General features: G+C 41.0%; 1 protein-coding gene across 4 annotated transcripts in view; it reads right to left on the reverse strand.

Moving 5' to 3' along the window:
* The window catches only part of GABRB2 (gamma-aminobutyric acid type A receptor subunit beta2), a 143,003-nt gene extending 130,700 nt beyond the window's left edge, over positions 1 to 12,303 (reverse strand). For 2 of the 4 annotated variants that reach the window (XM_051631341.1, XM_051631339.1), the window contains exons 1-4: positions 11,937 to 12,303; positions 10,866 to 11,098; positions 10,651 to 10,742; positions 9,665 to 9,732 (exon numbers count right to left, since the gene is read on the reverse strand). In XM_051631341.1, coding sequence (XP_051487301.1) covers positions 9,665 to 9,732; positions 10,651 to 10,742; positions 10,866 to 10,942 — 237 coding nt within the window. In that variant the 5' untranslated portion in view covers positions 10,943 to 11,098; positions 11,937 to 12,303. Of the gene's footprint in view, positions 1 to 9,664; positions 9,733 to 10,650; positions 10,743 to 10,865; positions 11,101 to 11,936 lie in introns of those variants that run through there. The other 2 variants (XM_051631340.1, XM_051631342.1) reach the window with 2 other exon arrangements.
* Between the last annotated feature and the right edge of the window lie 3,630 nt (positions 12,304 to 15,933).

Below are 15,933 nucleotides of genomic sequence, written 5' to 3' on the forward strand. Positions count from 1 at the left end.
CAAGTAAAAAAAAAAAAAAAAAAAAAAAAAAAAAAAGGATGCCAGAAAGATATTGATGTCAACTAATGTCTTTCATTTATCAATGAACCACACGAGGCTCCTAATGCTGCCTTACCAGAGCATTTGGTTATGGTACAGTATGGTACAGCCTAAGAGCAAAAAATATATACTCTTACTAGGATTGGACTCATCAGCTTTTAAATATCCTTAAATCAAAGCTGCCAGCAAGGTGTTAATACTTTCTGGCCAATAAAGATTACTAAGGACATCCAAGCACTTGAAAAAAGTACCTATTGCCCCCAACCATTACAAGACTACTACCCTGTCCTCATTCACACTTGCTATCTAAGACATTATAGGAGCCATCTTGGACTGCACTGCAAGTCATTTAAGTACCCACAGATTTTACGTGAAGAGAGGGTAGAAACAGCCTCAGTGGGAAAATCAGCATCAGATTTACACATTTTAAGACTTAAAAACAAAGTCTAGCGTGAAACTTAGACTCACAAAAGCATTCTGCAAAGCCTGTGCACAGAGGCAGGTACTTTTAACAGCAATTTTGAATGCAGCCAGTTAACTAGAATTATTATGGATTTCTCTGTAAGTGGTCACTTGTGTCACATAATAGCAGATCAATGAAAACTGTATTCATTTCTAGGCATTTACGCTAACAAAAATTATTATAGTTAAGGGTGCCCTGGCACTTCCATTACAAATCTATTCTTCAAGGACTTACACATCAGCTGCAATAATACATTTTTGACTGAAACTTGATCTGAAAGGTCTCAGCTATGCTTAACTCAGTAAACATTCCTACACCTTTGAAAAGGCTTCTTTCAAGATTGAAAAAAGAAAGTAATTTGGCAAGTAATTTTTCTATCTACTGAGGTTGTTAAGCATTTCATCCTGAGCAGCCTAAGGTTGCATATGCTAGAAGATATGAACATTACATCTCTAAAATTCTATTAGGGATGAAATTCCTAAAAGCATCCCACATCACAAAACATCACAGCAACAGGACAGCATAGCAGACTGAGCATTCACATAAATTGTAGGAAGATTTCAGACTTCATTAAAGGTTTTGTTGGTCATTTCCGGACATTTCCTTCTTCCCTCTATGCTATCTAAAATAGTAAATCATTTCATAATAAGGAATAATAAAAGAGTTACACACGTAAATTACTTAATTTAGTTACTCAGTCTACTGGACCTTAAAACTAATCTTGTCTTACAAAAATTTTATGACTCCTTCAGTGCACATGTTGTCAAACATCAATTAACATTGTAACTCTGACACCCCTGAGGGAGCCAACAGAGCCTATTGGGTCAGGAGTTCTTGAAAGAAAAAAATCACAATGCTCTACAACTCCTCTGGAGCTGCAGGGCCTATTAACTCAAAAATACACTTTATAAAAGAAACAAATATGGATTACACAATGGACCTTAATGACTTCTGGACTGTTGGGTAATAACTGTTATGCAAATGACAACACATATTTACCCTTACAGACTATGAGGGATTAGCAATAATTTACTACTTCTGCTAAATGGATGCAAGAGTATAAGGGTTTTGTTTGTTCGGGTTTTTTTACAAAGTACCTTTTTTAAGGTCTATACAGAGAACAAACCGGTCTGAGCACTGATTTTATTCAGTTGAGAAGAAAGGAACTCTGTTCCATGTATTCAAAAATAATTTAAACTTCTATTTAAAATAAATAAAAATCTACAATAGAAATTAGAACCAGATTTTTAAAAGAGCTTTGCATCCATGGGATTGAATATTTTTTCAAAAGGCTTCAGTATCTTATTCAGATACTTAATTATTACATGTTTTAATCTGCAGATCTCACTGAGAAAAAAATGTCTTCAGTTCCTTGAAAGCAACAGGAACTCATGGCTACTTCATAGCTGTACACAACGGAAGAAGGTGAATGAGAAACACTTCTGAAAATCTAAACCACGAGAGTCACAGTTCTCAGACATCCCAAATAAATGAAGACCCACTAATATCTCTTTAAGACCTTCTTCTCATGTCAAATGGGTTCAGTGGGAGCTTTACCTAACTCTATGCTTTCTGTCCCATTTTTCTCCAAGGGTCGTAGCTACAAAAAATGTGGGGCATTTAGCACACTAGAGCCATTAGCCCTGTGTCAATCCAAAACAGCTTTTCAAGAAAATTGTCCATGATGACTCATCTCTGGAAAAGGTTACATTCCCAAGTTTCTGCCATTTTCACTATTTAGTTTCCTAATTCCCAAAGATCTGTACTGCACTTCCATTCGGGATTCCAGGTGAGCAGGCATGTTGTTCCTACCTAAGGGCATTCTGATTGGTTTACAATATTATACTTGGTTAAAAAGTAGATAAAATTGGTATGATTAAGTTACATCTAGCATAATAGCAAGCTACTGTAATTAAAAAAAACATTTCCAGTAACAGATGAGAAGACAAAGGATGTGTTGGCAGCCTTTCATTGGTTAATCCATAAAACGAGAGACCTCTATTCCTGGTCCTCTGCAACATAAGTACTGCTACTCACAACCACCACAGGATAATAAGCTATCTAGAATAGAGGTTCACTGCACCCAGGCTACTATGCAGCAAAGAATTCAAAACTCATAACTACAGGAAGGAGACATCCAAAAGCAGCAATCAAGACACTCAACTGTGAAGGAAAATGCTGGGTTTAATCCATTTTCACACAGTTACTTAGTTAATAGAAATGCCTAATCATTAAAAAAGAAAGAGAAAGTCCAGAGAGTAGGCACTGGAACAAGGACTTTCTGCTTCAAGCAGCTGGATTTTTAAAACATGCATTCCTTAGGGCAATTTAATATACCATTCAAGGCCAAACTTCCCAATTTATTTATTTTTTTACTAGTTCAAAATTTATAGAGCTGAATTTGTCTTTCAGTACAATCACAATGAATCAGTGGTTTGTCTATATCAAAATCAGTGGAAATACTCTGAACTGCCATATCTACCACTTGAAATGCAAACAGCTAAGTTCTTATTACTTGAAAACTAAGAAATTAATCCTTCAGTATTTACAGAATAAAAATTAACAGGATGTAACTTTGCTGGAGAAAGGTAGAAAGTTGCTGAAGATAAGACAGAAATGACACACTCTCCTAGTTCTTAAAGCCTGAGGACATGGAAAGAGCTCAAACCCTAATTGCTTTATCCAACCTCTGAAAACCTATGTTTAATGTGATCTACAAATGATATATTCAGTTGCATACATGTTGACCTCCTGTATATTTCTTTTCATATTTACAACAAAAAAAAAATTGTCTGATTGGGAAGCATTTACATATATAAGTGCAAAACTCACAGAAAAAGGACACATGCAGTAGATGTGATTCCAAGTCTGAGAGAATCTTTGCACTGATTACCAAATTTGAAAATACTTAGCCAAACAACTTGCATACAAAGATCTTCATAGGCAAAACCTATGAAGCAAGAGCACTGCTACTTCACAGCATGGTCTTCAGAAAGACAAGACTATAGCTGTCAATACGCCCACTGTCTCAGTATTCCTACAAGGTTTTTGTTACACTAACTGTTGTATGTCCATTGTACATAGCACTGCTGCCAAGAAATGTGAACAGGGTGGGAATTCCGTTAAAGGCACCGTCAGAATAATTACAATAAAGCAAAAAGGCTGATTCTATCCTGTTTGTATGTTTGTCAACCCACAGTATACCTACAAATTTAATGTAATTATGCATATTCATTTATTTTTAAATTACAGGTTACATCCACCCATAGTTGCCAATTCTTCAGTGTATATAGCACAAGTCATTCTACTGTTTCTACAGTCCTTAACTGTAAAGACAAACAAGATGCTACCTTCCATTACAAGGTTTTTATAAAATTACCTCATGGATTTATACCCTCATTTGAAATGAAGGGTCTAAATCTTGCTTACCTAATTCATACAGGCACTTGCAGAGACCTACAGCATTAACCACTAAAAGTCTACAAGGAATCCCATTACTTGAAGAAAAATAAAATAATTGTTACTATACAAAACCATATTTCAACACAGTTGAATACTAAAGGCTCTACTATAAACCTTGCAGTGGGCTGCACGGGGTACGAGGATGAAAAAGGGAGGGAGGAATAATAAGGATTTAGTCATAGTGCACTGACAGATTTCAGAGTCACTAAGAAGCACAAATACAAGCATTCGAACAGCTTCAACTTGTAACAAGTTTGCAGAGCAAACCATAGAAGTCTTTCATCCTACTACATGGCTCATCTATAAAGATTTTATGTGATTTTCAATAGAGAAGTTATGAAATAAAGCAGCCTATAGTAGTAGCTAACAAAACACACTTGATGTTCATACCCAAGCTTGAGAACCAAGACACTGCCCATAAAATATATTAAAGATAAATATATCCTTTCTTATATGGCAAGAGCAAAATTGCTTAAATATTTATAGCTCAAGACTTCCTAAAACCAGTAATTATTAATTCAGTTGTACAGACCACCTCTAAGGTGATCTCTAAGTTACTGACAAACATCCCCTGTTCTGCCAAAGCGAGCGATTAGATTGAAAAATTACCACCACCAATGAAGTAAGATTTTCTACTGATTAAATTTGCTCAACACTGTTGCACACCGAAAGAGCAACCCAAGTAACAAATTATATTTCAATATAATATTGACCTCTAAAAGAAACAAGATTTCATGCTTCTAGATATAATGTAGATACACTATATATACATAATATTTTATTGCTTACAAATTGGCTTATAACATTAGTTACAAACTCCCTAGACTCCTGCATATATGTTGTAGAGAAACCACATCATGCTGTTGCTACGTGTATTCTAGCACAACCAAGACAAAAACTCCAATCCACATGTAGCATACCAATAGGAACATTCTCTCTGGTCCCCAAGAATAAACATTTTGCTTGAACACATAAGCCTCTTTTTTTACATACCTTAAAGCTACAAAAGGAAAAGGCATGAATCAGAGGCTTGTAGTAATAAGAAATGGAAATCCATACTAATGCAACTTACTCCTGTTCGAAAATAAAGATCTTGTGATGTTATCCCAGATAGCAACTGAAGGAACAGGTGATACTGAGCTTTCAGAAAAAAAAAAAAAAAAAAAAAAAAAAAAAAAAAAAAAAGAGTTCTTACTTTTAAGATCTACATCACCTATTCTGCATTCAGAGAGGTGTCTGTAGACACTTGAGTATGAGTCAGTGGTGCACAAGCACAATAATTTTGCAAGAGCCAAATTCAAACTGTCCACCGAGAAATGCAATTTTGAGTGAAGTATATGCATCTGTGACATGGGGAAAATAATAAAACCAATAGTCTCTAGCAGCAGGAAGTATTTAGGAGTAAGGAAGCAACACCTTCCCAGTAGTTCTAATATTTCATTTTCCATGCATTTTCAGTCCTGTTCTCTCCTTATTCTCTCTGAGGATCATGTAAAGCAACATGTACAACTAGACTGGATTGACAAAAGAAGATATTGCTGTCAGGAACCATTTCCTTCACTTCTTTCTGCACCAGTGTATATAGGACACTTTTTCCTGTCTTTTGTTTTGTTTTCTGTTTTCTTTGCCAGGAATTTTCCACCAAGTTTTCAGTTTTGGAACTGCTGCACCCTACTTCCTTACCACTTAACTCCCATTTCTTTTTACATCACAAGCCATCTCTTTCCTTTTCACTTGAGAGGTAGCCACACAGCTCCTATTGTTTTCCTAATCTGAACGTACCTCACTTGAGCTTTGTCAATGTCCCTTACTGAAAATATCTCAAGAAAATAAAGAGATATTTTAATAAAACCAGCAGTGGGTCTCTGTTATCAAAAGTAACTGTAAGTCAGAGGTCTATCAGCAAATTACAGATGTGCCTGTACTTTTTTAGACTGAGAATATTCTAATGAGTACTATACCTACTATTTTATGCAACTCTGACATATCTCTAATGTAGAAGTGAAGTATAAAATAGAAAAGATTATTTCATTTATTTTTTCTGAGCTTTGAAGCTATTAGCTTCTGTTGTGTAAAACTTGGAATGCACTAATAAATAAACCTTTCACTGACAGATGATAACAGCTCCTTTGCTTCTCCAACTCCCACTTGATGGAAGGATCATGCACTCAATCAATCCTAATGGCTCCCACTAAAACAAGCCAATCTATTATATCTATTTAACTCCATGTATACATACTGAATCCATGTGTCAAAAATTGGTACTGTAATAAGCAAACAAAAACTTTACATTAGCTATTCTGATTCCTCTCTGGAGAATCCCAGTGACACACAGCATAAATATTTTTATTTCATTAAATATACAACCTATTGCCTCAGAAAGTGTGTACTTCGTGGTAACAAATAAATAAATAGATAAGTACATGGAACATTTCTCTCTCTTTCTAAGACATCCTGTACTGGAATCCCAGAATAGCCACAGATGAAGGAAAGAGAGGGGGGAAAGGAGAGGAAAAAAACTAAAAATAAAACAAAAAATTTGACCTATTTAACACGGAATAAGCCAAGACATTGAAACATGACTGACATTATCCATAGAAATCCTCATGCCTTATCTAGATAGATCAAATGCATAACATGTTATGCAGAATCTTCAGTGGTGTCTATGGAAGAAATCTCTTTCTGTACTTCTTAATTAGCATGTACCAGGTTTTAAACACAGTTTAGGGGAGAACTATTTGGAAGAAAGGGGAAAAATTAGAAGTCTTTGTTGCTGTGTTGTCATCGGATCTGCTCCAATAACAAACTGAGGAGATTAAATTATGGAAATGTGACATCCCACCTAGCACTGATTATTGGGGGGGGGGGGGGGGGGGAAACAAACAAACAAAACGATTAAGCTCTTTTTTTGGAGATATTATTTTCAATGAGTAGTTAGTATCAAGAAAAACAAAACTAAGAAGAAAATCTAAGTACAGTAAGGAACACTGTGAAACTCTCTTGAGAACACTGCATTAGACTCAACTGCAATAGAGCTAATCTTATGTGAGATCAAATTCATTAGACCAGGAAAACCATTTTAGTAGCTTTCACACCTCTCCATGTTTGTTCTCCATTGTTACCTGAGTAAGAGAAGCCTTAAGAAATTCTACAGTATAGCTAGCGTAAAGCACACCCTCAACAAAATGGCAGGGCCTGGTCCAGAAAAGTGTGTGGAATTAGCCATAATCGTTACTGGACTGCATAAAATCATTACCTGATGTCTTTTAGTCGTTTTGTTTTGGCTTGGGTTTTGGTGTGGTTTTTTTTGTTGGGTTGTCTTTTTTTATTTTGCAAATAAGAGTCTGAAGTAGTAATGACATTTGTCAGCTACCACATATACCTGAAACTCTCACTTTTCTCATGAGCATTCAGTGCATTCCCCAGAGCTGGAAAGAATTATGTTCACAAGCATCAATACTTAGAAGCCATTTTTTTAACACTAAGATATATGCTAGTTCAAGTTTCTGACTACAAAAAGTCAAACAGCTGAGTTTCAGATCTGTTGCATACAAGAAGAATTTGGAAGGCAGCTGCAAAGCCTGTTACACTATGAGTTTGTTTTGGTGCAAAGTATTTATCACCTCTTTAAGAATTCCAAGTGAGCAGTCATATTCTTGAACATCCTAAACACACATTTACTTTCTAACAGAGCAACTCTAAATTCTCCTGTTCAACAAAGTAAAACCTTCATGACACTGGAGACAAGACTTCTGCTGCAGAGCACCACAAAACATATGCTATTTGAAACGTGTCAAGACATGAATTAAGAGCCATGTTTCCAAGCTAAATCTTGGTTTGGAATTTCTTCTGTAACTGATCTGCTGTCACTTTTAATTGGACACCAAATGTCTAGAAATCATCAATAGAAACTATTGTAAGAATCTTCACAACCTTTTCACAAGAAAAGACAACATTTTGGCACTACCTTCCAGTTTTGAAGAGAATTTAACACTGCCTCAGTAGATCACAGTTCCACCAAGAAAACCCCATCATTACCACACTGCTCGTGGCTGTCTAAAAAATAACTGTACATCTGTCTCTCCTACCCATAGCTCTTTTAATGAAAAAACAGTGGTTTAAAACACAAGCACAATTTTCTTTTTTTGCACTTAAGGCTCCTGAAAGTAAAATACTAAATTACAAGCTTATTGAAAGTTTGGAAGCCCATTTTAGCCCCTTAGAAATATGGCACAAGTAATGTTGCTCAAGGTGAAATAATTCCATTGTCCTGGTACCTTGAAAAGCAGCAGTATTAAGCTCTCTATCACCAAGACCTCCCAGTCTCACAGTACAACCACCAGTGGCAGCATCCTCAAATTAGGTCAAGGGCTATATTTTACATTATGAAAAATCTCCTGTGCACCACACGATAAATTGTGTTTGAGAACAAACGCTTGACAATTCATTCAGTGCAACATGTCTGAGAACCCAAACATGCCACTGATGAATTAAACAAAATATTTTAGCAGTAGAAAGATACTAACACACTAATAACTTGCAAAATATTATTTTCAAATGCATCATTACAGCTACAGCAGTATCCCTAAAATGACATTTGTATTGAGAAAGGTGTTTCCTTTCAACTTCTCCAAGACTGGAAAGTTCATTTCAAGCAATAAACTTCTATCACTAGTAACAAACGTTTCACAAAATCAGTTTATTTTGTATCAGTTCCTGCTACAATGTTTCGGTGTCTTTGCTCTTTTTGTATAAACCCCTAAGAGTGTGAGGACAAATTTTATGTCCTTAACCAACTAAGACATAGGTTAAAAAAAAAATTCAAAACTTGACCCCAATTATTTTGAAATAAAAAAGCATTCAAAAATTTAGTCTAAACCACGAAATGCTTCTTCTACAGTATGAATCTGGGACTTCTCCAGTTTTCTCCACACTTCATTAGTCTCCCAGGTAAAGAAAGTGAAACACAGAAAGTGTTATTATGCTATGAACAAGTTAAGCATCTGAGCACAGGTCAAGCTACTTAAATGAGAGAAACCAACATCTTGAAAAATTAAACTTGTAAGATCACTGACTCAGACACGACCACACAAAACAGCATCAGACTACGCAAAAAATTACAAGCTTTGGATGCACACAGGAATAAAAACCGTCTTGTTTGCAGTGGAAAATGTGCTGCTGGGACAAAAGGGCAGAGTATTTTTTTAATGTTAAATATATCTATATATAAACCAGGAAAGGCACAAATACAGGTTGGCCAAGAAACGCTCCGCTCCGCTCCCCACGAAGCCGAAGAGGAGGAGCGGGGGGAGCAGCCTGCGCGCCCCCGCGGCCCGGAGCGGCCCCCTCGGCGCGGCAGCGCGCCCCGCCGGCGGCGGGTGCGGAGCGGGCGCTTGGCCGGCAGGGGGCGGCATTGCTCGCGGGAAGGCGCGGCGGGCCGCGGCTCGGGAGCGCTGCCGCAGGGACCGGCCTGGCCAGCGGCGCTGCCGCCTGCCCCGGCCACAGCGCTGGGGCGGGTTGTCACGACCCCTCTCCCGCGCCAGCACCGCCCCCCCAAGCCCAGCCGACTCTCTAGGAGGCCGTGTGCTCCGCCCCGGGGCAGGAGGCCGCGCCAGGTCTCCGCGGGCACCGCTCCGCCTTGGCAGAGGAAGCGACAGTCACCCCTCAGAAAGCGAGCAGCCCCAAAATCCACATACTCACCATATTGACTTCCGAGACCATATCTATACTGGCAATGTCTATGTTCATGCCAACAGCCACGGGGGGACCTGCAAACCAACAAGATGGTCCGCAATGTGATCTCCAAGTACTTAACTCATTCTTACCACAGTTAACCGAGACTCAGACAGGGTAGAAATGAAACGACGTCTGAACACAACCGGAAAGTCGGGAGGAAGGCAAGAAGTGTTGCTCACACCTGTGCCTGCCCACCCCCCTGGCAGCAAGCGGCAGCGGGCTCCCACCGGTCGGCGGCAACGTGCCGGAGCTCCGGGCTCGCCCCCCGCCAGCCGTAGCGCTGCTTTATGTAACGCGCACACACGTGCTCGCGGCGGGGAGCAGCGGGCTGTGGGGGTGCGGGGGCTCCCCCGGCCCCCAGACCAGCAAGTGCGGCTTCAGCACCGGCCTCCGCGGCCGGGGCTCCCAAACCCTCAGCCCTGGGTTTTTGCAGAAGGGGCGGCCCAGGGGACGGCGGCCAGTGAGCCCCAGGGGAGGGGAGGGGGGCACGGGACGCCCACACGTCCGAAATAAACAAGCTAGTTCAAAGCAAGAGCACACAGGGGGTTAAATGACATTTTTGTACCGGTTAACAGCACATCTTGTACTCAAAAATAGTAACTGCGATCACAGCCACATTAGGCTAAGAACAAACGTTGGGTAAACTTGAGAAATTTGCATCTCGATAAAACCAGTGAAACAAGGGCTTAATTACAGGTTAATAAAGTATCGGCACACACACAGAATGGGGGACCGATTATAAATATGCAAGAGATATAACTGATCACGTTAAGAGCATTCTGTGCTAAGAAATGTGAATAACAATGGGCTTAACTTTGGATCATCTTTAAAAAATGGCAACACACACACTCTCCAAAGCACCAGCACCCACAACACGTTTAAAAACCACGCACACCAAAGGTACACAGCCCGGATATGTCATCTCTCTTATTCAAAAACACTCAAATTACCTCCAAAATCTGGCCTCAAGCGAATGTCGTAGCCCTTCAGCAGTCTATCCACGGTCTCTTTTACCAGTGACATATTACTGGGGTCATTGACACTAAAGAAAAAAAGAATAATACTATATTATTTCTTATTTGTCAAACCCAAGCTGTACATCCCTCTCAGCAGCAGCATGCAGTGCAATTCAAAGTAAAGCTAAAGAGATACCTTCATCACTTACCTCTGTGCACACACCACGGCTATTATTAAAGGGAATGACCAAATCCCAAAGTAACCCTTCTTCCGGACTCTCAGCATCCCTTTAGCTTTTGATATGATTTAGGATTTCAGTGAAGAGAAGAAGAGATCCAACTTATTCTGGCCAGTGCAGTAATTCTAATGTGAAGCGCATGCGCACGGCGAACCACAACATCAAAAGGAGCAGTGGTTGCTGCTGGAGATGGAGCAAATTTCCTTGCCAAAAAAAAAAAAAAAAAAAAAAATTAAAGGGGAAGAAGGAAATGCATTATTTTATTTTATTTTTTTTAAAGAGAGTCATCCACGGAAGGATCGAGTATATTTGGTTGTCTTTTTTTTAATATAGAAAATAAATCACAGCAAGGAGACAAGTTTTAGGAGTTGCAGGGCACAGCTGATTCGCAACCTAGTTAAAGGGGGAGGGGGAGGCGGGGGCTGGACGGACTCGGATTAGACAGAGAGGGAATAGGTTAAAGAGGGAAATGCACAGCGCACGTATGGTGTCAGGGGCAGGTGAGGGGAAAGGGGGCAGCTTAACTTTTTGGTCCCCGGAAAGAACAGCCTGAAGCGAGGCGAGGTGCGGGCGCTTGCAATGGGGGCGGGCGGTGGGGGAGGAGGGGAGCTGGGCACCTACAGCGCTTCCCACGGAAAAATAAAATAAAATAACAGTGATGACTAATATTTTCTTGTAAATGAGGATTAGGCTGTGTCTTTCCTTACTGTGCTACCGGGCTCTGTTCCAGGGGCAGAAGCACGGGGCACGAAGGGGGTCGCTGGCTGCTGCCGCCGCCGCTTCCCACGGGTCATTTGCTGGTACTGGAGGGGTGGGTGCGGAGCGCCCTCAGCCTCGCGCCCTCCAGCCGGATCCGCCGGCACATTTTCCATATATCGACCCATGTTTAACCCAGGGATGCAAGTTCCTCAGGTAGAGCTAAGCCTGGCCACGGGGCTGGGGGACGGGGGTGCGGGGAAGAGGAGGAAACACAGCACCCTAAAAAGCAGTAAAGCTTTTAGTAACCATCTAGGTCTGATGTAGGTTCACAAACCCACTTACCTTCGTGGGTAAAACACCCGAGCTCTTCAAAAGCAATGTGTGATCCAGTTAATGCCTTGGAAGAAACCAGAGGCGAGCGGAAAGCTGATTTGGAGAGGCTTTTAGTGACATTTAAATCCTGAGCAGAAAAAAAGACACAGAAAGGAGAGAGAGGAGAAAAAAAAAAAAAAAACAACACCAAAAAAAAACCCCGAGAACCAACAAACACCGGAGTTAAATTATTCCTCGCAAATCTGCCTTGTGCTCGTAGGTCCTTTTACACCTCCACCTCATCCTCACGCACATACCCGCCCAGCCCCGCGGATCTGTGCTGCTCCACCGAGCGGATCTGGGCGTGCACACGTCCTCGGCCGGCCTGGGCTGCGCGGGGAAGAGATTTGGAACACTTGGGGCGTCAATTAACAAAAGAAATATTTAACTCGCTGCAGGAGGGTGGAGGAGGGAGAAAGAAGGAAACAAAAGGGGGAGGAAAAAAAAAAAAAAAAAGAAAGAAAAAAAAAGGTGGGGGTGGGGATAACGGTGAGGGTATCGCACAGAGTGCGAGAGGAGCTGGAGGAGCCGCTCACGCCCCGGCACAGCTCGGTCCCGCACGCTCACGGCTCAGGCGCTCCGGAGCGCCCTGCCCCGCCGCCCCCGGCCCGGCCGCTGCCCCAGCCCCCGCCTGAACGTCGTGGCAAGCGGAGGGAGCCGCTAGCCAGGGCGGGGGTTTGCCCCGGTGTGCTCGGTCCAGAGCCCACACACAGCCGCACCCTGACCCGGGAGCAGGAGCGGCCAGGAGGGGTGCGAGGACGGGGGTTGCTGCCCGGAAAGAGGGAAGAGGCGGCGGCTCCCCGGAAAGGTGGAAGGGCTGAAGCGGGGGCGGACAGGGAGGTTGTGAGGTGAAGCCTCACCTGGGGGAGCGGCGGGGCGGGGAGCGGGGCGCTGCCCCCAGGGACAGCAAGGCTGCTGTAAAAAAAAATAATAAAAAAATCCACATCAAAACCGTCAAACAGCCGGCGGCCCCGAAAAGCAGGCAGCCATTTAACAAGGGGAGGCTACTACCTCGTTCGGAGCGCTAAAGAGCGGGGAAGCCCCGCGCCGAGCACCGCAGCATCCAGCTGCCGCTGGGGCGGGCAGAGCCCCCCGCCCCGCAGCGCCTGCTGCCCGCCCGCCCAGCTGCGGGCCAGAGCTTCCAGCGGGCTGGACAAACCGTACCCCCCTTCCCTCCCCACCCCGTTAATGCCTTGAAACACCACATTGTTCATTCGAGATCAAGTAAGTATCCGCTTGGTTTTTTGGCTTCCAGAAAAACCCAACAACACAAGTCTTTTGGGGGGCTGGAGGGAATTTCACCGACACCTATTTTCACCACCTTCTGCCACTTGTAAAGACAGGAATTACACAGAGAGGAGAAAACACAGTTTTTCCAGATGAAACAGACACGATTTGTGTGTGTGTGTGATAAATATGAAATGTATCATTTGTGTATTCAAAAGAAAAAACACCCAAACCACTAAGTTGAAGAACGTTTAAGCATTTGTAAAAATTACACCTCCACCTCCTATTTTTCAGCTTTCTGTTCCGTGGCTGATGTTACAAAGCCACTGTGCCTGTTCACCAGTGGAGGCTTCTGTTCTCACACAGCAAGTCTGCTTCACTGCCAAACCTCATGAAATATAGCGCTGAAAGGAAGATGGTGGATATTTTGTGCAGTGAATCATTTTGCATTAGATGTATAATAAGCACTTTTTTTTTTTTCTTCTGCAATCATATGATAAGAGCAGGAGGTCTTGAGGTAAAAACACTTTATTCCTGCCCTCTGGAGCTCACCTGCAACTGCTAACTTGGGACTACGTCTGACACTGCTGATTTCTGAGTCTGTTATTAGTTACATTCACCCTGTCTGAACATGAACCAGGTATCAGCAAGAACCTAAGGCTGGAAACTGGTAATATTCAGTGCTGGACAGCCAGGAATTTTCTATTTATATATCACATAAAATCAAGGGCAGAAAATTACTGTATTTCAATGGGAATGTTAGAATAGTACACACAAATAATTCAGGCTATGCCCATAGAACTCTGTTTTTTGTTCTCTGATCTGGTATATGCAACTAATAATCACTAACTAGTAACACTCATCCTGGGCCCAGAGTATCATTGTGCCACATGTAGTGAAACCTGCTCTTAAGTCTGGCTATTTCAGCAAAAAGGAGTGGAAGATACCACAAACAAAGTCAGTACATACAGATATCATGGTGCATGATGCATGGAAAACTCATATATATTCTTGGTTTTCTGAAGTGTAAAGACTCTGTTGCACCATGCTTGGGATGATATGCATAAATTATTATATTTGCTAGCTGTAAATGCACCTCTGTCTATATGGGTCTACACCAGTAGCACTTCCAGGGGTATCACCATCATATATTGTTATAGAGCTCACAGTCATACAATACTTTATCCTTTGCAAATGGTTTCACACTTTGCTCTTTACTTTTGACAATACCACTTTTTCTCTTGCCACAGGGTTCTAGTCTATCTCTGTCATTTAAAATTTCTCAGCACCATCAAATTCGACCATTTATTTTAAGCAACTTGCCAGAGAAATCATTCCTCTCTTTTTCTCACTTGTGTCTGTGTGTTTGATTGAAAAGGAGAGGAAATAACTGGTGTGAACACCAGTATTGGCAAGATGCAGAACTGTTCATGTAACAAGTTTAAGGATTGCTGTCTAAGATTTTGGATGTCTTACAATGGGGAAAACAACCTGGTTCCCAGCTGGATATGATACTGCTAGGTCTAAAAATATCTCAGTTCGATTACAAGTACTATAATCTTGCAGAGAAGCCAGCAAAGATAGTAATATTTTAAATGCCAATGACAGATTATTTTAGCCTCAGCATTCAAGTTTGAGGAGTGCAAAGTAACACTCTCAAAAATTGAAATACTCTAAATGAATGGCCTAAAATCCTTGCTGACCAGTGTGTGTCATTATGCATGAGAGGGCTACAAGCAACATCTTAGTTTGTCTTGTTAACCCTTGACTGTAGCACTATATTCCTGTCATCACAAGCAATATCCCAGGTCATGTACTGAGAACTACAGTGGTTTTTTTCAAATCTTTTGCTATAGATGTTATGCATGATTATGCAAAATAAGCTTTCAGATGGAGTAAGTATTTCAACATAATTTCTTAAGTGATCTAGTTGTTTAAGTCAGAGGCAGAAGAAATGCTGATTTACTCTAGCTCAAGAGCAGTAGCCCTCTATCACAAGTACTGTGAGTATCAAGGGCAAAATCCCACTTGAAAAAAAACAAAAATCTTTTCACTGCACCTCAACAGGCTGGAATGAATACACTTCAATGAAGGTGATGCTTCCCGAGTATTTGGGCATTTCAATAAGATATGGTAGTATCAGAAACACTCAGATGAGAGTTGCTTCCATGTATCAGATAACTGTTTGTTCCCCAATATACAGAAGAACGTTAGTAATTTATTCTGGTATATTATTTCCATTTCCAGCTCCTAAAAAGCTGTCAGTTAATTTTAAAGAAAACAAAACGTACTCAACCTTGGTAGGAATTTCTCCAATATAACAAATATGCAATATACTTTATTCTGCTTTCACTTGTCATTTTAGGTTTTCAGATCTAATATGCCACAGCCCATACACCAAATAGTTTCCCATTAGCAGTCAGCCTGTCAACATAAAGATTACTGTTACATCCCATACACAGAAAAAAATAAAATTAGTGCAGGTGAACCTTGATTCCACTTCTCACAGGCAATGAAATTAACACTGTGTAGTGAAAATTTTCTGGGATTTTCTATTTCATATTAGCTTCAACTACCGTATTATCTAAAAGAGTCCAAAGTGGTAAAGATACCAACAAAACCAATAGTGTATGACCGGCCAGTTTTACTGTTCTTGGCCCTTAAAAAAAATATATGGAAACTTAATCTGGTATATTACTTAGGAAACAGGTAGCACTTGATCTGGCATGAATTTCATTTA

This window comes from Apus apus, chromosome 13 (genome assembly GCF_020740795.1).
Source record: "Apus apus isolate bApuApu2 chromosome 13, bApuApu2.pri.cur, whole genome shotgun sequence".
Taxonomy (NCBI): Eukaryota; Metazoa; Chordata; class Aves; order Apodiformes; family Apodidae; genus Apus; species Apus apus.